This window comes from Dermacentor andersoni, chromosome 6, assembly GCF_023375885.2.
Source record: "Dermacentor andersoni chromosome 6, qqDerAnde1_hic_scaffold, whole genome shotgun sequence".
Lineage (NCBI taxonomy): Eukaryota > Metazoa > Arthropoda > Arachnida > Ixodida > Ixodidae > Dermacentor > Dermacentor andersoni.
Window position 1 is genome coordinate 35,362,226 of NC_092819.1, and position 25,374 is coordinate 35,387,599.

At 42.4% G+C, this 25,374-nt stretch overlaps 1 protein-coding gene and 1 long non-coding RNA gene across 17 annotated transcripts in view; one reads left to right on the forward strand and one right to left on the reverse strand.

Moving 5' to 3' along the window:
• LOC126538776 (uncharacterized) overlaps positions 1–25,374 on the forward strand; it is a 59,266-nt gene that overhangs the window by 23,315 nt on the left and 10,577 nt on the right. For 6 of the 14 annotated variants that reach the window (XR_011895125.1, XR_011895124.1, XR_011895126.1 and 3 more), the window contains one exon: positions 3,348–3,452. Coding sequence is in view for 5 of the 14 variants with exons in the window: in XM_055075029.2 (XP_054931004.2) it covers positions 3,348–3,414; positions 15,473–15,603 (198 nt within the window). In the remaining 9 variants the exon portion in view is untranslated. The other 8 variants (XR_011895130.1, XM_072288694.1, XM_072288693.1 and 5 more) reach the window with 6 other exon arrangements.
• Positions 1–25,374, reverse strand: part of LOC140218956 (uncharacterized) — a 58,832-nt gene that overhangs the window by 16,936 nt on the left and 16,522 nt on the right. For 2 of the 3 annotated variants that reach the window (XR_011895134.1, XR_011895132.1), the window contains 2 exons: positions 13,554–13,643; positions 9,910–12,495 (listed from right to left, as the gene is read on the reverse strand). This is a non-coding gene — a long non-coding RNA (uncharacterized lncRNA). Of the gene's footprint in view, positions 1–9,909; positions 12,496–13,553; positions 13,644–25,374 lie in introns of those variants that run through there. The other variant, XR_011895133.1, reaches the window with a different exon arrangement.

Consider the following 25,374-nt stretch of genomic DNA (forward strand, 5'->3'; position numbering starts at 1 on the left):
CACTTTCGACAGTTCCACATGCATTGGACTTCATATCCATGATGAATGTTTGGAGTAATGACTTCAGACTTCTGGCATTGCTTTACCGAAATAATCTTTTAAACTGGTTTATTATTAGAGGAGACAGAAGAAATTGAATGCCCTCTTACCACACCACCATGAGGTGAGCGTGACTGCCAACAGAGACACTCTCCCTCTGCCTTGAGTAGCATCCGCAAGCGACGTTCCTTCCTCGCCTTGTCACATACTTGAGCCGAAGAACCACATCGGGTTCACGTGACTAGCACCACCCGCTTTTTTTTTTTCTTATCCATTTTTGTTGCGTGGCACATTTTCCACCGTGGCATTGTGCATTCTGAATTGGGCGATTTACCGAAGTAATGCGTCATGGCGAGCGACACGACTGTGTTTTGCGTCGCACTGCTTGTTTGTGTTGCCTTGACTCTGGCTGGGTGTGGCGCTTTCTCGAAAGGGAGGAAAGTGGCGTTTCATTTGAAATTTCAGCTGTCTGTATGACATGCACAGATTTGTCATGAATATCTGTGTCATGTGCTGTAAGGCTGTAAACTTAAGAACAGCATTAAATACATTCTCTTAGTGGTGAATGCAACGCATATTTATCTTTTGCGCACAAGAAGATGTGAACAGTGTACAGTGCTCTCACTTCTGCGTCAGTCTGATAAAAAGGCCAACAAAGAGTGATACTGCACTAAATCAAGTATCTTGAAATTTGGAGACATACTAGGGATGCTTCTGCAGCAGACATGATTGACCAGAGAGGTTAACAATGTACAGCTGCTTGCGGTGACCAAATGCATAGCACCATCAGTTTTGTGCCATGCTATAATTCTATCAAAACCGCCTAAAATTCTTGCAGCTTTTTAAGAAAGGATTAGTGGCACATAACAGTGTGCCTTTTTTTCCCTGTTTTTTGAATGTATATTTTGCTCCCACATAGCTGATGTGACTCAAAGGCTTATAGTCCTGAAAGCTTGTTTGCTTTGTTATGAATGTTACCAAAAACTTAAGTATGCAAGCTTACCTCTGCCCACACTGAACGCAGACACAGTGAGTTTATTTAGTATGGAAAGCTAAAACAATGTAGTGGCTGCACTATTGTTATGAATCTGTCGTAATGATAGATGTTGCTGATTTTATGTAGTGCTTGTTTTCATCACTCAGGATATCACCCAAAATGCTAAGAGGCAAAAAAAAAAAAGATGTCTATAATGTTCACAAGATATGGTTATGTGACGAGTAGAGACTGGGTGATGGCAGCCAATTGAGGGAACGAGCTCGCCTGCGGATCTTGCAACCACAAGAGGTTCAAGTAGATTTTATCGCATTAAAGTGTAACAAGTGACTAGAAAAAAAAAAGCCTGGGCATGTCATCAAAAGATACCACTGGGAACAAAAGTCTATGGATCTACACGCACCATGAAATACCCAGTTTTTTTTCTTACTTGCCATGTTGGCATACACTGGTCCACAGTAAAGTTGCAGAATGGGGCGGGCCCTCCATTTCATTCCTGCTTGACAAAGTTGAGATCTCTTAATTCCACTCTTTTTAACTCCCCAGAATGCCAAGAGTTGTACCATTCCTCCAACTTTAAATGAAATTCTTACTATACTGGCTCTTTCGGTATCTACCTATAGGTCACTATCTCTGCCGTGGTACTTGCCAACAAAATGGTATTCTACTTATTGTGAAGTACTGGAGACTGTTCCAATGACGAGCTTTAATTGCACCTAAACACTAAGCTTTAGTTGCCAAGAATGATTCTATTTAGCAAGAGCATGCTTGGACTATGACACAAGGATGGAGGCCAAAAAGTTACTGCCCTTCCACTGCTGCGAAGTGGGGTGCAAGCGAAACTTGGGATCTGCGGCTCTTTGTAACGCCTCACGGCGAGGGCGGCACGTCAACGCCGACCCCTTTCTCAAGTTCCCGGTGGCATCAATCAAACACTGCCTGTTCTTTGGCCAAAGGCACAACACGTGGCCTGCTCCCACTGCCATTCCTTCAGAACAGACCAAACGCAGCCTCCCCATCTGACTGCTGGGCCTGAACTGGTGTGGGAAACTGCGGGTGTCAGGCAAGCGAACACACCCTTTCCCTCCTCTGGAGGAAGGGGACGCCCGTGATTGGCTCATGCCTTGCGCTGCTTCTACTTACCCATCTTAAAGGCAGCGTTTGATGAACTGACAGTGGCTGAATCGGTTAGCATGGTGGTCTCGCAACCCAGAGGTCGGTGGTTCGAATCCGCAGCCTGATAAGCAATTTCTATTTTTGCGCAGCTTGGGTTTCGAGCTTCAAGCTCACCTGTCAGCACTCTCATTGGCCTGTTGAGCATGTGTAGCGTTGGCAAGATTAGCATTTCCTCTCTTCAGCGTTGACTGCTGCATTGTGGCGTGGTGGAGCACTGCCATTACGAATCCCCTCACAAACTACGAGCTACCAAGCTGCACTAAGACCAGTGCACCAGTTTCACGTCTGTGCGCACTCAAGGATGACAGCACGCATTGCATGCGCACTCAGATGTGCATACATACAAATTCTTGATTACGTCTCTCATTGTACTGTTACACTAAGGTACGTTTTAATACTGCATAAAATTACTGCTTAATTTGCACATCACATAGCATTAATTATAAAAAATTCAGCATGTGCATATTATAGCCGGCTATAAAGAAAAAAAGTCACAGAGCTCCTTCCAACATATCATGCTATGTTTTGCAAGCCGTTCCAACAATGAAATAGATGATTGCACAATGGTGGCCGCTTTTCATAAGTTAGCTTCGCTGGAATACATCTGTGTTAGTGGCAAAGCATACGAATTTGGTTTCGTGTCTTGGTGAACTGTGCAAGCTATTTCCGGCCCAAATTTCTGTTTAAAGAGTTGCACGCATTCATCATCATCCTATTCTAAAGTTCAATGCAGAATGAAGGTGCCTCCCTGCAATCTCCAATTATCATTGTCTTACACTAGCTGATGCAAACTTGTGCTTTCAAATTTCATCATCTCACCTAGTTTTCTGTCATCCTTGACAGAACTTCCCTTCCCTTGGCACCCATTCTGCAACTCTAATGGTCCACTGGTTATCTACCCTATGCATTACATGACCTGCCCAGCTTCATTTTTTCCTCTTGATGTCTACTAGAATATCGACTATCCACACTGCTCTCTTCCTGTCTCATTGTCATTTATCATTGCATTGCTCTTTGTACGGCCCTTAACATGTTCTCGAGATTCTTCGTTAACCTCCAGGCTTATGTGCCATACTGCATGCTTAGAAGAACAACGTGTCTACCAAGTTGACATTTTCAAATTCCACGATTTTTTCAGGTTTCACAGAACTTTGTTTTATGTCAAGATGGGCTGACACCATGTCACCTGATGCTGTCACTCTCTGGTAAGCATGTTAAAAAAATAAAAACAATCCAGTTTGAACAGTAAGGAGTAGTGTTTATTTTATTCAAAATAGAAAACTGAAAAGAGGGGTTTGTAAAATGAACAGCTACTAAAATATCTTCAAAAGAAACTCGGTGCCCTTTTACTCTGTGAAGGATGACCAGCAAAGCTGCGTACGTGGGCCCCTTAATGGTGAACTGCACCTCTACCGCGGGTCGGCCTGGTATTGCACTACCTATGGGATTGGCCCATGTGTGGGGAGTGCTTAAAGCCTGCTTCATCTCCGCCGCAGGTTTGACTGGCATTTGACGACCTTCGGGATCAGCCCACATATGGGGAGTGCTTAATGCTTGCTACACTTCTGCCTCGGGTTGGCCTGGTATTGCACTTTCTTCAGGATCGGCCCACCGTACGAAAAATTGTTGGTCTATGCGCGGATGCGATCTGCCAGATCCTCACCATAGACAGCTTCACTGTAAAAAAAGTGGTCTAGCTCACGGCAAATAGAGTCAAACATTTTAAAATGTGAATAAAAAGAGATGCATACAAAAGCAAATAGAGCTATTTGTATCAACTGATAGCAAGCTCATTGGTATCATGCCCGAACTTTGTCACATATGAGATTCTCCAAGCAACTGGAAAGTCAACCTCAACTGTCCTGACATACTCTCAGCCTGTGCATAATGCCTCAGTGTTGCATTTCACTGCTTTAAGGGATTTATTTTGGTTTAAATGTGGGTAACCTGCATCTTAGCGTCAGCCAACACTTTGCTTTTTGAGCGCAAGCTCCTTCAAAGAGGCGGCGGCACAGTTCCTTTCCTGATCATTCCTCAATGCAATGGTCCTTCCTATTCTTGTCCTTGTTACACTGCGTGTTCGCCCCATGGATGAAGCATCCTTTTGGTCAGTTGTACAGTCCGATTTTTCAGACTCCTAAGGGCCGCTACAATGTCCGAAAAAAAAAATGAATACATGTCTTTTACTGCCCTTAAGGGCCGAAATCGCCACAGGCACGTCCGAAAAAGCTCTGAAGGTCTGCCAGTACACTTATTAGGCATATAGGTGCTTGCACTCTGACAGGAGACGGCAAATGCACGTGAGTGCACTTGCCGCGTAGCATCACACTTCACCGCGTAGCATCACTGTGCTGAGGCAAAGCTGCCTTTCGAGGACTAGCAATATGCAACGCACCGTGCTTTACGAGGATTGCAGAGGCAGAGTGGGCACCTTTGCTGACAGCGGTGAATTCTTTCAATGAAAAAGACAGCACCGAATGTCAAGAACCGTAATAGCATACCTAGGCCTAGCGTTCCCGCCATGGTGATTACAGTGGCCAGTGGATCTGCGTGTGAGAGTGTCAGTTCAAGGTGGCGAGATAACACGGCGGTGTTGGCTTTGATTAATGCCATATCAAATCTGCAGTTGCAGCACATTCGGAGTGTGGATCAATGGTGAATATCTCGGCAACAGTGGGGACAAATTACTAGTGATTGAGGACCTTAACCAAAAAAGTGTTAGAGTGGGTTTGAAGATTAATATGCAGAAGACAATGTTGAAGTCAGCCTCTAGAGTCTGTACAGGAGTAAGTCAGTTGCTCGTAAGGGACCCTGATCATGAAAAGGCAATTTACCTAAGAATAAAAATGGGGTGGAATGCATATGGCAGGCATTACCAAATCATGGCTGGGAGCTTACCACTGTCATTGAAATAAAAAAATTAAATTATGGGGTTTTACTTGCCAAAACCACTTTCTGATTATGAGGCACGCCGTAGTGGAGGACTCTGGAAATTTCGACCACCTAAATCTAAGTACACAGGTGTTTTCGCATTTCGCCCCCATCGAAATGCGACCGCCGTGGCCGGGATTCGATCCCCATCCTCGTGCTCAGCAGCCCAACACCATAGTCACTGAGCAACCACGGCGGGTGTCACTGAAAAGAAAAGTGTACAACTATTGCATTCTACTAGTGCTAACTTATGAGGCACACAGTAGAATCGGGTAAATACCGTAATTAAACTTTGTGATATATGGTTCTTGCTTCGAAAGTTTCCTATGGCAAGCATAAATGGGACACGCGATCACACGTGTTGAATGCATACATTGTTTCCTAAGCATCGCCGAGCTAGACGTGCTGCCACTAAAGGGGTCGCTATTGGGTTCACCATAGGGTCAACAGCGAGTCACTGTTCCAAGTTCAAATTATCCTGTGAAGGCCAATTTTACAATCAAAATAAGAGATTTGGGACTGTAGAAATGTAAGACTACAGAATTAACAGAAGTCGACTGTACCATATGGCAGTGGACTTTGCAGCAAGAATGTATCTCCTACTACACATAGCAGAATATTGGCATGCTGCAGTGCTCAGTGGCTGCAGAACAGTAGACTCCTATAAATTTGATCCCGTCAAAGTCCCAGCCGACACACGTGCATTTCTATAGGTCCAAACTTCGGTTATTTTGATACTAAAATAGGCCTTCACCCAATAATTCCAACTTGAGCAGTCAGCATGCATGCTGACTGCTCAGTGAACCCAATAAGCGACCCCTTTGGTGACATACCTTAGAGGACAGATGTGTGAAACAGACTTTATCTCCTCCAGGAAATGCCTATTTTCTGCCTGCCCAGGAGGAGCGCCAAGCAATAATCACAGATCAAAACGTCTGATTGTGGTATTCACCCATTTCTAATGTGCCATCTTTAACGAAACTTTCTTGGCGATTTTCGTATGCTTTACCGCATAACACGGATGTATTGCGGCGAAGCTGACTTTGGAAAATTGGTTGCAATGTGCAACACATTGGACCCTTGTCCATTTTTTAAAAAATAAAAATTGTGTGCGCATTTGATTTCTTTCATTTTAGGGGCTTTTGTCCTTTCTATGCTAGTTTACACTTTGGACACACAGACAGCGGGCGTGTGTTTCACTTTGGGGCATGTTAGAATCTGTACGTAAACCATGGCAAATAAATCAGTCATGTGTGTTGGCATTTCTTCTGCATCTTCTTAAATTTGACCCACCAGATAATTCAATCTGTTTCGTCAGTCCCGTCAGAGTCGAATTAACGGAATGAAGTCAATTGCATTTTGCTTGCTGCTCAGAAGTATGAGCTTGAATAAATAACATAGCATTACAACACATAGGACATAAAGGAGACAAACGAAGTGCTGCAACATGTGCCAACTTGCCTAAGTTAGCACTATATAAGCTTGAACCCAGATGTGCCAGCTGCGTTAAGGTTGTGACAAAATGTAAAATCGCATGTGTTGGAGACTCAGTAGGTTGGCTTTCCTTCTTGAAAAAGTGTTGCAGAGTGCCTGTTAAGGATTCACTGATTGATGCTGTCAAACTGTCAACAAGGCTGCCAAAAAATTATTCTTAATACAACCCTTTCATGGACACAACAAGGTAACAAATTGTTTTGTGTGTGAAGCATTAAGAGTATATTCGTGATCAAATATTGTTCTTAAAAAGTGACCTCAACGAGACAGCACACGAGACTGCACAAGATCTAACTCACCGTGTGAGCCCGGACTCCCTCTCGGCAGGATGGGCAAGCGGGCGCGATCCCCTCGTTACAACGATCTCACCCAGCATTACAAGTTAGTCAAGAGAACCATGCCGCTACCGCACAAAGCACCCAATAAAGCGCAAGAAGTCACGTACAGGTGGCTTCAGACAGGCACCTACGCATGCCCGGCCTTCCTGCACAAAATCTTCCCGGACGTGCACCCTCACAATGCGCGTCACTACTGTAAGGATATAGCTAGCCTTGATCACATGCTCTGGGCTTGCCCCCTGGTGCCAGGACCACCAAGGAAGAGTGGGACCGAGCTCCACACAGCTCGGACCTTGAAGCACAGCTCTGGGCTGTCCATCGGGCCCGCGACGCGGCGGAGGGGCATGGCCTCTCTGTCCCGACGTGGGAGTGGCCCACTGCACACTAATCGCACGTATCGATGGACGTCAAGAAATTTATTCATCCATCCATCATCAAAGCAGTTGTCAGAAAACATTCTGCAGGGAACAGCTAAAACACTATGCATTTCTCATTATAGTGATATTATGTGTGCGTGAGTTTAATAAATAGATAATTTGCAGGTGTGTGTATGGCAAATTCAGATGCTAACTTCACCAAAGTCATAAAAGCACACAGCACTCTACTTAAAAGGAATCTGAGCATTTGGCCACTGTTGTGTCACTAATGTGCACTGTCGTAGCCGTCTGCATTACCAAGCAGAAATACACCCAACAAACTATTTTTCGGACATGCATGAGAATTCGGGTATCCTTGCAACACTGCCACGTACCTCACAGAGGCAATTAATTATAAGCACAGCTGAAATTTCGGATGCTGAAATGCTTTGCCTTCAAAGTGCGGAAGGCACAGCCATCGTAGAAAGTGTTGTATAATGCCGGTTTTCAAGCGTCAACTTTGCTGCAATATAGCTTGCTACGGGAAGAGGCTTATGCAATGTATCGTGGTGGAGCATACCAGCAGTGAAAAGGGGCCATTGTAAGATGGCATGATTTACATTTTTTTATTTACACACATACATACTCTCTTCTGTTACAGCACAAGCACCAAGAAGCCTGATAAGTGTTGTGGTTGGTCTACAAAATTAAGAAAAATTAAATTATGGGGTCTTACGTGCCAAAACCACTTTCTGATTATGAGGCATGCCGTAGTGTGGGACTCCGGAAATTTCTACCAACTGGGGTTCTTTAACGTGCACCTACAGTAAATTTAAGTGCACGGGTGTTTTCGCCTTTTGCCCCCATTGAAATGCGGCAGCTCTGGCCGAGATTCGATCCTGCGACCTCGTGCTTAGCAGCCCAACACCACAGCCACTAAGCAACTACGGCGGGTACAAATTAAGTTCCTTGCCTACCCAAACAAAAATGTTTGCAACATGATGTGCGTGGTATACCGTCCTTGGGAAGGCAAGCTTAATTGGTTGCTGTTGGCTTTGTGTCTTGCTTCACTCTTGAGCAGCGCTTACTGACTGCACAGTAATAATAAGCTCCACCAAATGGCTAGATTACTTCTGTACTACTCCAAGTGTTCCAAGAAGACTTTTGGAACACGAAGTAGAAAAAAAATTTCTGCTCCTAAACTGCTCCAGAATGTCAACTTTGTGCTTGAAACCCTAAACTGTCTTGACCACCACTGAGGGGTTGATCTTCAACATCACTTATATACTTAAGATAAAATCTTGAGTAACACTTACTGGTTGTCTAAACATTTTGAAATGGTTTCACAGGTTCTAATTTAACACTTATATGCACTTTTTAAAACAACAGTGACTAACGATTTCGGTATCCATTTCGGTAACATATTTCAGTATTCTACAGTTAATTTGGAGGATTATGCGCCATCACTGGTCTGCAATTATGGAAGTTTAGAGATAAAAAAATGGGGGCAATAATGCCTACGTTTTACACATTGTCATTGTACAGAACACAACCTATGCAACTTGCTATAAAACTGATTTATATAGTATTTGAAATTACCATAAGAGTATGTAAACAGCTGGGGTTTCATAGTTCTAGGTTCTTGTTATGTTTTAGACTAGCACCTCCCTTTAAATGGCAGTAAAAGGCATGCATAAATTTTTTTTTTTGGACTGCCTGATTTTCTAAATGTTTTGTTTTTGCAGTCCTCAGGGAACCACCCACCTCCACCAAGAAAAAGCACTTTTGACTGTAGCAGTAATCAGTGATTCGCCTAATTGGCAAACAGCCTCGAGACAGCTGTACCTCTGACAGAAGGCACTAATACACAGTGCAATGCACTGTTTCTGCACTCTAGACTGTGGGATTCTCATCCCGTACCTTGGGTCAAAGGAACGACAATCACAAGGGCATTTATTGCACCTTTCATAGATCAATGCCTGCTAGCCGAGTTGCTATCCACGAAACATGCCGATGGGGGCGCGACAAATCGCGGAAGTCCGACTCACCGCGACCGGATAGCGAGCGAATATGTTCGCCCCTTGCTGGATCCCAATGCCTGGTCGTTCACGCGTACGGTCACGCGAACGGTGGCTCTTTCGCACAAGGCCTCACGAGACGATCTCGCAGAAGCATGGATCGGCGCACGGGCGGCACGTCCGTGCTGCTTGCCGTCCCGAACCAAAGAGGAAACGTGTTCTCCCTTGCGCCCCCAAGTAACCCTGCCATGAGGCGGTGTTAGCAGCGCAACACTCGCGCCATCTCTCGCGTGGCCTGGGGCCCGCGGCGAAGCCGCAATGCAGGAGACGGAAGCTATGCGGGAAAAACAACATATCAGGGGACGTGTGACAGTTGCGCATCCCCACAAGACAAATGTGATAAGAGCTGTATTATGTGACCTATTGTAACTCCGTGGTGACAATACAGACAGGATATGCAGGGCATGTAGCGATGAGGACAGTAGCAATGGAATGATATCACCAGTGTACAGAGCACTGAATTCATTCTTGCTCTGTTACTGATAATTGAGAACTCCATCAAATGAAAAATTAAGAGAAATATCATGTGTGAAGGAATACTACTCATCATATCTATTGCAATTATTCTCGGACAGCATTCCCTCTTTCTTGCTTTTATTATTAATGCATTTATATAGTACTGCTCACCTGCTGTTCCATGTGTTCCATCGACACATATACGATCAGTTCCAAGCCTCTTGAAAAGCTCCTGTTGTAGTGTGGTCATGATGACTAGCATAAAATCTCTGTCATCCAAAAGGTCCTCATTTTTTTCTCTAAAAAAATGTCACTTTTTGTCAGGTTGTCCTTGGTGTTTAAAGAAGAGCAATGGGTTCTCCTTTTCACTATGCATCCTCTCAACCCAGAGTTGCACGCTCACATAGTCATTATCGTGCAGCCGCTCGGTCTTCGAGACTCTGGCATCCCTCATTATTTTGCGGAGATCCTGCTTGCTTAACAGGTTAATGCGGTGGAATGTCTCATCCACATTGGACCGCACATTATCCAGTACTGCATCCATGGACACGCCTTCTTGCAGCTTGTCTTGAGAGAGTAGAGAAAAAGTGTATATTAGTTGAAGCATAAGTAAAAATTACCGAGCACGCAAGGAAGTGAAATGGGCACTGATGAACATTTTTAATATCATTATTTAGAATTCCTTTAATTGAATAATGAGTTACATTGACTTACAAAAACCTTTTGCAATGGTGTGTGTTAAATAGTTCAAGCTGTCGCAATTTTTGTTCTTTTTATGTCAGCTCTTTGCAAGGACATGGTGCTATGCAGCCTTCAGCTGCTGAAGAGGCAAGATTACATTTCTGAATTACACTACACGATTACATTACATTTGAAGAGGCAAGATTACATATTTAAGTGTTTCAATGTTTGGTGTCATTGATAAACCGTCATAGGGATTATCTGCACCAGTGTTATCAGGTACGTAAGTGAAGAAATTTATTGTGAGTACCAAGTTTACAGCTAGGCTGCCAATTTCATCCTTCGCTGTTGGTAACCTTGTTCGCACAAAAGACATTACTGAACCATTGTAAAAGCATTGCACTGGACTGGACATGTGCAGATTGTGGTTCAGATCCTACCCAGGGCAAAAATGTCTTCCACTTTTAGTTCCTTTACTAAATATTGCCATTGTTATCAATTTCTATCTACAGTTAGAACTTAATTTTCCAATTACATTCCATAGCATAAGTTATTGCCACTTCCATAGTGGCATGCCACCATAGAAGGGCAAAACAGTCGGCAATCGAAAACATGTGCAGCATTTCCAGATTAACTTAAATATAAACATCACTGTTACTGACTGAATTGATGCACATAATTTGATTAATGTCAATATAAAAATTGTCAATTAAAGCTTTCAGCAATTATTTTTAATGGTTGATTTATCAGTCATTCATCCATATTTACAGAGCAGACACACCTGTGAACGTATGCTTTGAAGGCTATGCAGTCATGTGGGTTTTTCAGTTAAAGGTATTATTTCAGTCAAGTAGAGTACTGACTGGACACTTGAAGCTGTTTTACGAGTTCATGTCTAATACCCCTGTCACACGGCAAATCTAATGTCATTTACAACGAATGACATTCGCTAATAATGCCATTTCTTTGGTGTCACACGGTAGAACGTAAGGACATTTTCGAAAATGACATTTACAAACAAATCAGTTCGCCAAACTCCTTCGCATTCGTTTGGAACTGAATGTGTATCCTCGACACCACGAGTTTACCAGTGTTTCGCAAACAGTACGTGCTTCTTTTTTTGTTTTAACAAAAGATAACTATTATTCTATCCATTTTATTACCTAATTATTGCTTTAACGACATTGAAGTCCATCACATAGGTAAATACAGAAAACTACTCTCAGTCCAGTGACCAGACAGCCATCTTTAGCTTTCGCTGCAGCAGTCGTGTTGGTTCTCACCGGAGCATCGGCCGCGGCCACTTCAATTGACTTGGCATAAAAGCGTGCGCGTTTTTTCCTGTGGCACGCGCCGAGAATGAGGATATTAGAAGCTCGCATGCACATCAGAAAGGCAATGACATGCAACTGCCCTTCTCGTACCACTTTAGCAGATGTAGCGGACGCGCCTGTCGTTCTCTTCGCCCTGTTGCTTGCCTTAGCTCGACTCGACTTCGTTGGCAATGTCGACAAGTTAGTAATCGAACGCTACGGTTTGAAAGCAACGATCACATATTCTAGTGGAATTTAGCATACTGGAAAATAATTATTGGACAAAAGTGGGTTTGAGGCGTCTTTTTTTTTTTTTACTATCGTCATTGTCAAGATTTTCAAATGACATTAGTTTTCACCGTGTGACAGGGGTATAAGCCTAATTATCGTGATCGTTTCAATCATGTTTCATTCACATAGCTGATTCATGAGCATTCAAAATATTTAGGTACCATATTTTCCAAACCATAGGTGCCACCATTTTCTTTTCATTTTCGTCCAAGCGTATTGTAGAACAGTGTAACTTATATATGCAAGACCAACATGAGACATTCTTTTTCTCCAGCAATGTACTTGCAGTTTATTTTGTCTGCTAGAATGTGCGGCTCATAAAATTTTTTTTTACTGAAGTTTAGTGCCCTGAAATGGGTAAGTACGACATTTTAGGATAAGTGTATAAACATGCACAATCGCATTTCACGATGCTGACCGAAGTTAAGATAGATGCATCTTATACAATGAGTTATATACACATATTTTTTCTTTGAAAGTTGTGAAAAGAGGGGGGAAAGGTGGTGACTTGTACAACAGTTCAAATTATAGTCCAGAAAATATGGCACATGGTTTGTGAGCCCTACATATAGTAGAGTAAAATACAACTTGAGCTGATGAAAGTTTCACATGGAAAGCACATCTGCTGTGGATGACCTACAGTAGTGGCGAGAGGTCGCAGTTTCATCGATGTCTGTAATACTTGCACTTCAGTTTAAGCAAAATGGCAGACATAATTATGTACAATGCACCTTAAGTAATCCCAAGTGGAAATTATTCCAGCTTACTGCTATTTTGAGACATTGAATCCCACTAGGATCATAAGTCATACCAATACAGTTAACTGAAAGCCTGAAAAATAAAACAGAAAAAGAAAAAGCCACAGTCTGCTGCGTGGCCTACAGTGCACCAGGAGGCACTACACCTTCCTGCTCGGTACATGAAGTGATGCAAACAAGTATAAAATAACTAAAGTCGTTGCCTGCAATAAGAATAGCCATATAGGTCAAATATAGGCCACTGGCTGTGCCAAGGTAGTTGTTACCGCTGTGAAATTGGAGAACGGTTCCCTTTTTTCTCTCTCTCTCTGAACCCTTCAGGCATTGATACAATGTAGCAAAATGATAAACATGTTTATGATGTCATTAACTATAATGCCCTGCAGTCAGTAAAGGTGGCCTCGAATTATGTGGAAATTATGAATTTCAAATGCACTAACATGTGCTCCAAGTTCATTGCATGGTCTGGCATGAGTATTGCCTTGTATTTGGGATGTTGAAAACTCAACAACCACTCTTTATGTATTATAAAGCAGGGCAAAAGCGGTTTCTTACCAGCAATAGCAGCTCTTTCCGACTTGCACAGAAAAACACGACCTAGTTCAAAGTCGTGGCCTCTGTGCTTGAATTGGAAAACCACATACACACCTGTGTTGTCTTCAGTCACAGCCATTGCCGCAAAACATCTTTTTCCACACTTGACACTTGAAGGCTGTTTCAGCTTTTGTTTACTTGTAGCTGTGGAAAAAGATAACCGGGTAGTTTATTCTAACTTAAGCACTGGACTTCCAACACATGCTTAGTGGTGGTTCTACTACACCATTTACACCATTTAGCTACAATTCAACTTGCCTGAAACCTGGCTACGCGAACTGCGCAAAGGTGAGGTATTTTCATGCTTTCAGGGCAACGCAGCGTTTTCAGCAGGGGTACGAGAAGACTTAAATATAAGAAACAAATAGTGAACGTGCAAGTAATTCAGTTTGAGATGGATCATCTACTAGACTTTTCAAATATTGAGTAATATTTGCAGTAATGCAATGGATTGCCCGAGGTCAAAGCATTGCATGCAGCATTTCAAGGGCACTTGGTTTATCTCTAAACAAGAACACTTAAAACAAATCTGGGTTTTTACATGCCAATACCACAATCTGATTATCAGGCATGCCTCTCTCAGTATAAGTTTCGTCCTGGCTGTCAACACCAATCGAAGCAATTACTATATGCAATGCTAACAGGGTACGGTGACAAAAGCAGCATTCATAGCAAGCACAATGGCATGCGCTAAGACCCATTGACCACTGGAAGGCACACAGTTTGCATTGCATATATGTGTTCTTGCACGTGGTTCAGAACTGTATGGCAATTTGTGATCTTTTAAGTACAGGAACTAACTTCTGTGCACACTTGTGATAGTTGCTGACTTGTGAAAAGAGGGGGAGGTTACTTGTGCCAGGTTCAAATTATTGTCCAGAAAATATTGTATATGGTTTGTGAGCCCTGCATATAGTAGAATAATATACAAGTTAAAGTGATGAAAGCTTCACATGGAAAGCAGATCTGCTGTGATCTTGTGGACTCGTACAGCAGTGCTTCATCAGTTATCAAAAACTCGCACTAATGATCTCGGAAACAATTGCCAATCGTACCAATATATTAACACTAAGCTTCCTGTAACTGCTTGCAGCCCATATCACAATCACCAAAAGCTAATTTCATGGCACACTACCCTGACCATTGGCCCTAATCAGCACTGCTTCATCAGGTCGGTTGGGTATCAGTAACTAGAGCTACAGTTAGCTGATGAATCGACTCATATCTATTTGCAGTTGAATCGACTCATATCTATTTGCAGAGGCCAGCAAACCACCTTGTAACAAAATTGAGTGCATGGAATGGTAGCAATGTTGTTTGTGTCCACCACTGCCATCTTTGCATCCATTTGTGCTATGGCACCTCCTTCTGGACGCCGTTCATAGCCTCGCGGCAGTCTCTTGTCGAGCTTCTTGCATTGTTATCGGGTGTAATACATTTGTGCATATGCCATAGTGCATATGAAAGCACATGTGTCATTTGCAATGCACATAAGACATTCACCTTCACTTCTTTTGTTATGTGTGACAGAGCAAATTGTTCTAGTGCAGTTGTAATTTCTTGCCTCTCCGACGCCTAGGCACACAGCTGCTTTCATTAGCCCACAAAATTTTTATTTATTTACAAAGGCTTTCTACCTACTCAAATGAAAGTACTTGCAACATACTGGCATGGTAGTAATTGGCTGGTTCTGGGTGTTAAAATTTTCTTAAATGTGTAAGCATTTCTATGCTTACCAAACGTCCATCACGCAAGATAAAAATGTGGGCCGATCCCAGAGATAGTGCAATACTGGGCCGACCCACGGCGGAGGTGAACAGCCTTCAAGCACCCAACAAAGTGAAAAGTGCATACAATATAGATAGAGCATGCAGCAGCGAGTGGCTTTACCTTTGTTCTGCCTGTCGCTACCACGAGATCGAAGCAGCGCTCGCAAATCTCTCAGCACACACCGCACCCTGCACCTTTCACAGATCGCTTTCAAGATATGGGCCCGCTCTTCAAGGCAAAGCGACGAGAACACGGAGTTCAAGATATGGTCCACGCGGCGCATAATGGTTTGACGTGGATGGATAAGGCACTAAAGAGCAGTATCAGCTTATAATGATCAGAACGTCATCAGCACACCTGGCGCCGCCGTCTGCAGCAGTCCGTGTTGCTGCGACGCTGCTGTTTATACCGGTCATATTAACTTCCATAACACTCTTTTTTGTTCAAGTACCCTAAAGAGCCCAGGAGGCATAGGGGTGGGGGATGTTACGATTGGCCAGCGGGGATAGTGACCTTCTGGCTTCACTGCAATGAATCGCTTCGTGAAGCCAACAACATGCCCCCTTCGAATAGCCCTTCGGAGCCAGTAAGGCTAGACACGTTTGGCGGACAGGATTGTTAGCTGGTTCGCTGTCACCTTCAGGGACCAATTGGAGCAAGAAAACTCCTGGAAATGTTTGTTCTATGGCATTCCCCCATGTACTCTGGTAATAGTCACGGTCATGACAGATTCAGCAGCTAACTGCAGTCAGCTCAGGAACCAAGACATGCCAGCTTGAGTCAAGCGTGACAACACCTGTCTATGAGGCCTCACTGGTTTTGGTGTGTTCAGTAAAACAAAAGTGCAAGAGAGTGTGTGAACCTTCGCCCTCAAAGGCGGGTACTTCGACGACTTTGGACGCTTTGATTGGATGAAGGTTGGATGGCAGCTTTCCCTGGCCTAGAGATCTAGTAAGGACAGAGAGTGTTTAAGCAGACATTTTCGGCTGTCCAGTGTGCATTTCAGTCATGCTAGACTGATCAGATGTAATGTTCTCCACCCTTCATGTAGATATTGTAAATAAATCCCCAACTCCTCATTCCTCCCTTCAACAACATCCTTAGCATGAATGAGTCGGACGATGGTATGGGCCAGGTACCCTTTTCATGGCAGACACCATCTCTTACAGGGATTACAATGAAAGGAGCAAAACATACCAAAAGTACACAACTAAACAAGAAATATGAATTGGAACAACATGAATTAGTGCAAAAAAAACGACTTATTACAGGGTATATACAATGTGTGAAAAAACATAGTAATGACAAGGTTCAAGGTTCCTAAAATACTTGACTTATCACAATGAGCTGTTTTACATTACAAAACAATGGAAAAAAATTTAAGTATACATTACTAAACAGGAAAGCAAAATTGCATATTAAATAAGAACATCAAGAAATGCAACTGGAACGGAACAGCAAGGTAAGAGGTAGTTCAGATTTCTAGGAACAACTTCAAATTATGTACAAGTGAGTCGTGACAAATAGCGAAGAGAACAGGTGAGTGGAAAAACGGATTAGTGTGGGTGAAGATGGGTGCGATTTTAAGTTGGTGATCAAGCCGTCAAGACACATGTCACGAGCTAGTCTGATATTTAGAGTCACGTGGGACAACCAATTGGAGTAAAGTTTATGAAAGAAGGACAATAATGTCAGAAGCCTGCGTATATTGAGAGGAGCTAAATTAATCTAATATTTGATTTTCGTAACTAGATGTATGCGAGTAGTTTCTTGTGATGAAGCGAGCAACATTATTTTGCAGAGACTCTAGTTTGTGTTCGAGGTAGGCCTCATGTGTGGATTCCAAATTAAGAAGGCATATTCGATTTTAGAGCTACTAAGGTGGTGTAAGCCAGAAATTTGGTCTCGGAGTTAGCCGAGTGCAAATAGTGCCTTATGAAGCCAAGTGATCTGGTTGCTTTAGTAGAGTGTTCTAGTTTGCCGTTTTTACACTCGGCTAAGCAGCTGAGCGGAGCGAAAGCGTGAATGCACATGCGCCCTCCGCTTAGCTGCAAGCAGGCTGGTGGAGTCAGAAACACTGTCCGCTTACAAGCTGCCTGAGCAGAAGGTTGCTGCCATTTTTTTCTAGCAAGGGTGGTCGATGCACACACCCACTCTGGCACGTGCATCGAGGCACCTTGCCTGCCTTGCTCTTTACAAGACAGATTTGCACAGACGAAGACTTATGTCTGCTAGAAGGTGCGCATGCTGACCCATTTGAAAACCTCGCAGCGCGGGAGTATGTGATGCATGCTGTGCAACATGTTGGCATCAGAAAGGATCAGATTGGATGCAAAATGCAAGCTCGTTGGCTATCACGTGGCATTTCCCAAGATGGGGCTTTATTTTCCACTGGATAAAATGGACCGGTAATGCATTACAAGTTCACGTTTAGATGCTTTATGGACAAATAAGCTATATGTATTCATTTTACTTATAAAAGCTTTACTTATAAGTTTTACTTATAGGTGCTTTTATTTTGTTTCATTACCCTGAATTCGGCCAGAAGGCACTGCAAATACGAAAGGAACATCAAGCGGAAAGCCAGAGAGGCCGAGATAATCTCGTGGCTGGCGGCAATGGAAAATAAACCTGCTATGAGTAACTACTGAAGAGGAAATAACAATATCGGGAAAGAAACAATCTATTATAACTCAAAGGGAAGCTTATTACTTTCTGAAATGAGCTCGGGATGCCTTAGAACACGCACTTATACAGCAAGATATAAGAAGAAAGAAGCATGTGCTTGCTGCGGTAAAGCTAGGGAAACAATAGAGCATGCTTTACTAGAATGTGAAATATCTCCCCAGCAGTAGATTTAGGCACCACTGGCCTATATACCATTAATAAAATATATCCAGAGAGGGAGATTAAGATGGACTGCAATGATTGTAATGGCATCATTGGAATCAGACATATGCTGGCGGGGTGTCCCGCGACTCTCCTCAAACTCGTTGAAGAATGGACACAGTGGGAGAAAAGGATTCAAAGCCCATTGTTTCAGGACCAACTAAGGGCAGTCCAGGGGGCCCATGATGTCGCTGAAAGGCTTGGCCTGACAGTGCCAACGTGGGAGCGGCCCGCCTTGGCTTGAGAAGTCTAGCCTCCGGACATCATTACAATAAAAGTTTTCACACACATACACCACTGGCCTGCTTGAAGCCCTTGGGTTCAGCAAGAGCAGAGGGAAAGTAAAAATGTATGCAGTAAAGATTGGTAAGCAGTGAATGGAAGATTGGTGGACAGAAAGTAGGGAAACGTCAAACAACAGAGGCTTGCAAAGACAAAGTTCAGAAAGTTTGGTTATGGGAAGTCATCGTGGGTTTTTTTTTCTTTGTTAACATAGGTAGAACATTAGGCAATACAAGAGCTTCATGGCGCAACCCACACATCTTTCCAAAGGGGACACTCGTAGCACCTATCCATCCGTCCCTCTGCTCCGCTAGGCTAGACATACAACTAAAACATGCAATCACCCACCACTCCACCATGTGGCTTAGCGGGGCAACTTGGAGCGGGGTGGACCGTAATGACACTAAACTAAAACACTCTAGTGAAAATCACATCTACGCAAATGTTCCATGACAGATTGGATGACAAATGAACACCCAGATATTGTGAATACCGAGGCTACGGGCATGTTTTATAATTATGCAATTGCATAACACGGGTTTAGCTGTAGTCCCGAATCTGATAGCTTTTGTTATATCAATGTTGATTTCCGCTTGCTTACTGCCCCACTTACGGAGATTGTCTAAGTAAGATGGAAGGTAGCAGGTGTCCTCAGGGTTAGTAGATCACGCAATCATCAGCAAATAGTCTCATATGAAACGCCTACCATTACTAATATCGTTAATATAATCTAAAAACAAAATAGGCCTGAGCATGGAACCTTGCGGTACTCCAGATTTGACATGATTTAATGGAGACAAATGGTCATTGATGAAAACTGATTGCTACCGGTTAGTTAAAAAGATGGTAGTCCACCTAGTTATCCACACATGTTAAGATCTGTCACTTTATGAATAAGCCAGAATTGAGGAACCTTGTCAAAAGCCTTCGCGAAGTCTAGAGATATTACATCGATTCGATAAAAAGAATGAGTGGAGTTATGCAAGTCATTAATTCAAATCAATCGTGTAAAAGTCCATGCCGACTGATAAAGAAAAAGTTATGTTCTGTAAGAAACTTCATTAGAGCAGATGAAATGATGTGTTCGAGAAGTTTGCAGCACATGCTGGTTAAAGAAATTGGTCTGTAATTTGATGGGTTAGACGAATCACCATATTTAAATATGAGAATTATGCAAGCTGCCTTCCAATCATTTGGGACGCATCCCGTGTCAATACATTGCTGAAAAAGCTTGGCTAAAATGCGACATATTGCAGGTTTGGATATCTTAAGAAGTTTAGGGCAGATGCCATCACGACCAGGAGCAGAATTAGTTGGAAGACAATCGATACAGGACTGTACTACTTCAGAAGCAATATTAATGTTGTACATGCTTGAATGCAAAATAGGGGCCTGAAAGCTACTAGGTACAGGAGTCTCATCCGTGAAAACGGATGAAAAAAAACTTGTTGAATTCAATAGCAACACGTGCCAGAGAAAGAATGTTACCATCCTTAGATAACGGTACCGTCAAGTTCGATAATTTGGGTTTCCTAAATTTTTGTGTCATTGCTAAGCATGTCTGAAATGTCATGGTTGAAAAATTTATCTTTGGCTGTTGTTGTTACGGTCCTGCATAAGTGTGCGTGCTCACGATAGGGCCTCCAATCTTCCACAGATGCTCATAGTTCAGCTCTGCAATATATAGGTTTCACATGCGTCGCAAACCAAGTGCTTTCTGTGCAGGCTGTTATTTTGAATTTTGGAATATGCTTTTCTTTTTAAGTGTGATCAGCCCATTATGAAGAAAAACCCAGTTTCTGTTTATGTTGCAATGAGGGAATGACTGCAAGAAGCCGACAGAAAAGGTGGAAAGGTCACTAACAAGCCCGCTGACATTCACGCGGGTGTAATCAAATATTAATTACTTTCTATTTTCATGTTTCTTTAGGGCACCTATGAATTCACATTGCAAGATATTGTGGCCACTGATACCATCCAATACATTTTCCGTAACATTATTTGGTTCTGTGGCTAGTATGAGGTCAGAGTGAATCACCATGAGTGGGAACAGAAACAATTTGATGCAAATTGAAAGTTGAGAGCATGTCAGGAAAATATTGGCATTGACGTTTTTGTTGTGCCATACAAGGGTCGGCATCAATGCCATTCAATATTGGGATAGTCGAAATCGCCGACAAGAAATATTGGTGATGTCGGGTACTTGTTCTGGACAAAACTTAGACTTGTTTACATAATCCGGAAAGTAGTGGGATGAATCAAGTGAACGATAGCAGGCTCCAATGACAGAGGTAGAATGTGTGGGCAGACAGAGAGCAACCCTTAAAATTTTGAGGCAGGAATTAGTTTCAATAACGCAAGCTTCCAAACTAGATTTTACTGCGATTAACACACCGCCACCTCTCGATTCAATTTTATGTTTTCTAAATAATGAAAACTGACGAGACAAGGACGATCCAAAATGTCGAATGACAACCAGGTTTCGGTGCCTAGAACGTCTACTGAACAGGATTCAAGATAAGAACAGAGGTGATCTTGCTTACGAAATAAGCTGCGGAAGTTTGACACAAGAATTGACACACATGCATCACAGCGTTAATTTTTTACATCACTGGGTTTTCACGAGGACGTGACGTTTCGGGAGGGCAATTACTTCATTTGTGGTATGGTCAAAGACGAATCGTGTTGTTTAGTAGAAGCTTGTCAAACAGAAGTTTGAACCTTTCAGCGGGATTCTGTTTGGAACGTCCGAAATCTCGGAGTTTCTGGACTGCATCCTTATTGAAAAAACCTTATCAATCCACATGAGACGATTCAAACCTTTTTTAGTTTAAATGCATTTTTCAGTATGTGTTTTCTTTTTTAAGTTTAGGAATTTCACAATTATCAGCCAAGTATGGCCTTGTCTTTTCTGTCCTATTCTATGGGCACGTTCAATTTCACCAGCTGCAATGCCTAAATATTTAGAAACTAACTCAGTTACAAGCCCTTCCTTTTCCTGCCACGTCTCTGAGTCTTGCTCAATGACTGCTTTAAAGATAAGGTTGTTGTGACGCAATCTGTTACTGAGGTCGTCTACCACCAAACTTGTGTTGCAATTGTCCTGATTTTATGCTTTCCAGTTTGTCCTGGGTGTCAAGCATATGAATTACCTCGTGACGCCAGAGGTTCCTTCCATTTAGGAAAGAAGTTCAGTAACATTCGTTTGGACGTCTTTTACTTTCCCTAGGATGTCTTTCTGAAATTTTCCATTACAGGCTGCCGTATCCTTGAAAATGAGTTGATAATGACATTGGGCTGCGTGGAGATGAGCAAGTGGTACAATGCTTAAGCGTACTTAAGTCCCAGAGGAGTTTCTGCATGAATTTTTCAATTGTTTATGAAGGTTTCTTACCTATTCAAAGAAAAGTGTTTGCAACATACTGACGTGGTACTAATTGGCTGCTGCTGGCTGTTGGCCTTGGTGTCTTCCTTTGCTGTTGAGCAGCATTTAGTGAGTGCACAGTAATAATGAGCTGCACCAAATGGCTACACATTACTGCTGTACTACTCGAACTATTCCAAAAGGGCCAATTTTTCTGCTCCAAAATGCACCATGACTACTTATTTCCTAGCCCAAATCCTTAACTGGCTAGGCCACCGCTGCATGCTGACACACCACCCACTGTGGGTGTGGGCTGTATTAGCCAAGTCTCAGTAAGACAAAAATAACTGTGGCACTGTTCTTTTTGAGCTTTGTTATTTAATGAAAAGGCTTTGAATTCAGGCCACTAGTGCCACAATAAAGTATTCCTATTCCAGCCGCACTACTTGTTAGAGCTGCATGCCACCTGCATTACTAGCTGGGCCAGTCACTTGAAATCTGTGGACTATAAGGTTAGAGTAGAATCAAACAGAAGACATTTTTTTGATATACTGGCTTTGGACGTCCCCAAATTTTTGGGATGGGCCTGCTATAAATTTTACGTATTCATAACATGGGAAGGTTATGACGACATGTAACCCAGGCAGGCAATGCTTTTGGAAACGAACTTTAAACTTTGACACTCGGACAGTGGTGAATAGAGTGATCTGTTGTCATGTTGAGCACTACTACTTGCATCTGACCGCTGGATGTATTGTGTCACTGTTCATTATTTATTACATGTGCTTATAACATGTGCTCCAAAAAGATGTTCCAATCATTGGTGCAATCTACTAATACCAGCTACTTTCGCAATGTCTCTGTAGGGATCTCTTTAAATCCTTTTATGTCTAACACGATACACAAGGATTCCCCTGCAATCACTGACACAGAAATAGTACAGTGTAGTTCTAAAACAAATGTGCTTAACTCATATTGGTGACTACAAATAGTTTAACATTGGTGCTGTCATAGGTCTGGTTTGTGATTACAGCTGATGTCTTGTGGTTGATTATAGGAGTTCTTTAACAGCAAGGTCCAGCATTACTAGAGCTTTGTTTAAAGGGCAGCCACTTGGACAGTGGTACGCTTGGACTCGGGTGTAAGTAGTTTAATATTGATGCATAGGCTTTGAGGTGACCAGGGTCAGGCTAGTGTATACAATTTTTATCCTGTTCTATTTTCTTTCGCATCACTCGCACTTCATTCAGTGTTACTGCATAGATGGTGTGTTGAATGATAGGAAGGAAATAGAATCATATGTATAATCTTGGCCAAGATGGCCTTGGAGTATGTTTAAGCCCAACTTTAGGCACACATGATTCCCAGCTTGGGTGAGCATACCGAGATAACTGTCCAGGTTGAGGTTCATTCCGATATGCTGTTAACGCTTCTTTGAGTAATCGTATAAACATGACTGAACAAAAATCTCTGTGGTTTTTAAAAACCCATCAAAGCCAGAGACTCAGACTGGTGGTCATGATAAGGGCATTTCACGATAGCTTGTGAAGCATAACTTTCAGACCGGTGACAGACGAAGTAGAAATGCTTCTTTTTCAGGTGGCCGCAAGTCTCTGTACCTGTCCTTGCAATGAAGTGACTGCGTGTGTCTTTCTCCACCTTTTCCTTCTATGACTTGAAAGCTGATCAGGATAATAAAATAAAGCAAATGTTACATGTATGCAGTGTGTCAAGGGGAATCAGTTTATTGTAAGCCCACGTTGGCTGTGCAGAATATCTTATGGGGTAATCTAGAAGAAGAAAGAAGATTAAGTACCCTGGACACTTGTACAGTCTGCATTTCAGGGTGTGTAATGCACAGAACTAGCGTTACAAAGTTGAATCGTAGACATGTTGTGGAACTCAGTAGTTATGAAGAAGAGGTTCAGTGACATCTTTTCTCTTTTCCTGATGAGGATCAAGCATTTGTTTTTCTCAGGGCAAAATTTTAGAGCGAAGCATAATGGAATTGAAGAAAAAGAAGATATAAAAAAGTGACAAGAATGATGTTGCTTCTTGTACATTTTTAAACTATGCTTTGTTTGAGTACATTTTGCAGCTTTCATACAGAGATCAAACTCCTGCGAAGACAGTATGTATAGAAACTGTAAGCTAATTTGCTTTATTAATTTGAGGTTGACACTGTGACATGGCGTCTAATTATAGCAGCACAAAGTGACTGCCATCAAAATTTTTTTCGTGAGCAACGCCAAGAACTGCATGAAATGACAACTGAAAATGACAACTCTACATCTTACAAATTTCCGTTCTGAACGTGAAAGAAAATACAGAGAATCATACCTTATCTATAAGTTCAAGGCATTGCAACAAATAGGCATAAACATTTCAAAAGGAGCTTTATAATCTATCCGCTATGCTAAATTTCAAGCTATAGGCAACAACACTGGTTTGGTTTCTTGGCGTATCCTTTTTTTCTTTCCTCTTCTTTTTCTCAGCCGGCGTGTCAGACGCCGTTGACATGCCGGCTAACACGCGTGCGTTGGCACGTGGTTGACACCATGTTTTCCCCGTGTTTTAACTGAACAATTAGTAGATTTAAATTTTTTGCACATTGGGGATTCAGGAAATATAAAACTTCGACAGGAGCTATCATTAGAACTAGTGTACAGTACTTCTAGCATTTCTTTAATCAAACAATGCAAAATTTGCGCTTTGGTTGACTCAGCTTTTACTTATTGTGTTAAGATTGATATGAAGTGCTACTTTGTTTTTTCTGCTGTGTGTACATGTTTTTAGACGCAATCCTTTCCATTGTATGGAGTTCTCGCTCACACAAAGCCATGTACTCGATTGCAGATCGACCTTAGGCAGAAGTGCAATCTCATACCTGTGCACTTGCCTCTATTCATTAGTGTGCAATACCGCGCAAGCCTGTGCATAACTATATGACTGTAAAGCATATGAAAGCTCCAGCACCAGTTTAAGGCACAAGATTAGACCAGATTTCTTGAACAGAAAAGCTGATTTAACACATTATTAATGTACAAGGAGGCTTGTCCATGCTACCTAACCTGACAACTATTGCTTCTAGACCCTAAAGAATGCAGTAAAAAAAAAAAGTAGGTGCTTGCTACAATGGGGAGAAACAAATTTTTCATGTACCATACTATAGGTGCTTACCCATTTCCAAGTTTGCAAAGCGAGTGCTTTCCTGCATGGCATGGCCACCACTATGGCTCATATTCATGCTACCAAATCTGCATATATTGTATCGCATGGTTTACCTTACAGAAGTTGGGAACTAGAAGCAGGGTTCATACTTTGTATATTTGTTTTCTTTCTTTCATTAGTTAAAGTAAAAATAGCAAATCATTAACTTCATTGATGCTCCTCCAGTCACTTTTCTTTTATAGAATGTATTCGAGGGTTTTATGCGCTAAAACCACGATTTGATTATGAGGCATGCCATAGTGGCGCAGTCCGGATTAATTTTGACCACGAGGGGATCTTTAAAGGGACACTAAAGCGAAACAATAAATCAGTTTAGACTAATGAAGCACTGTTTGAGAA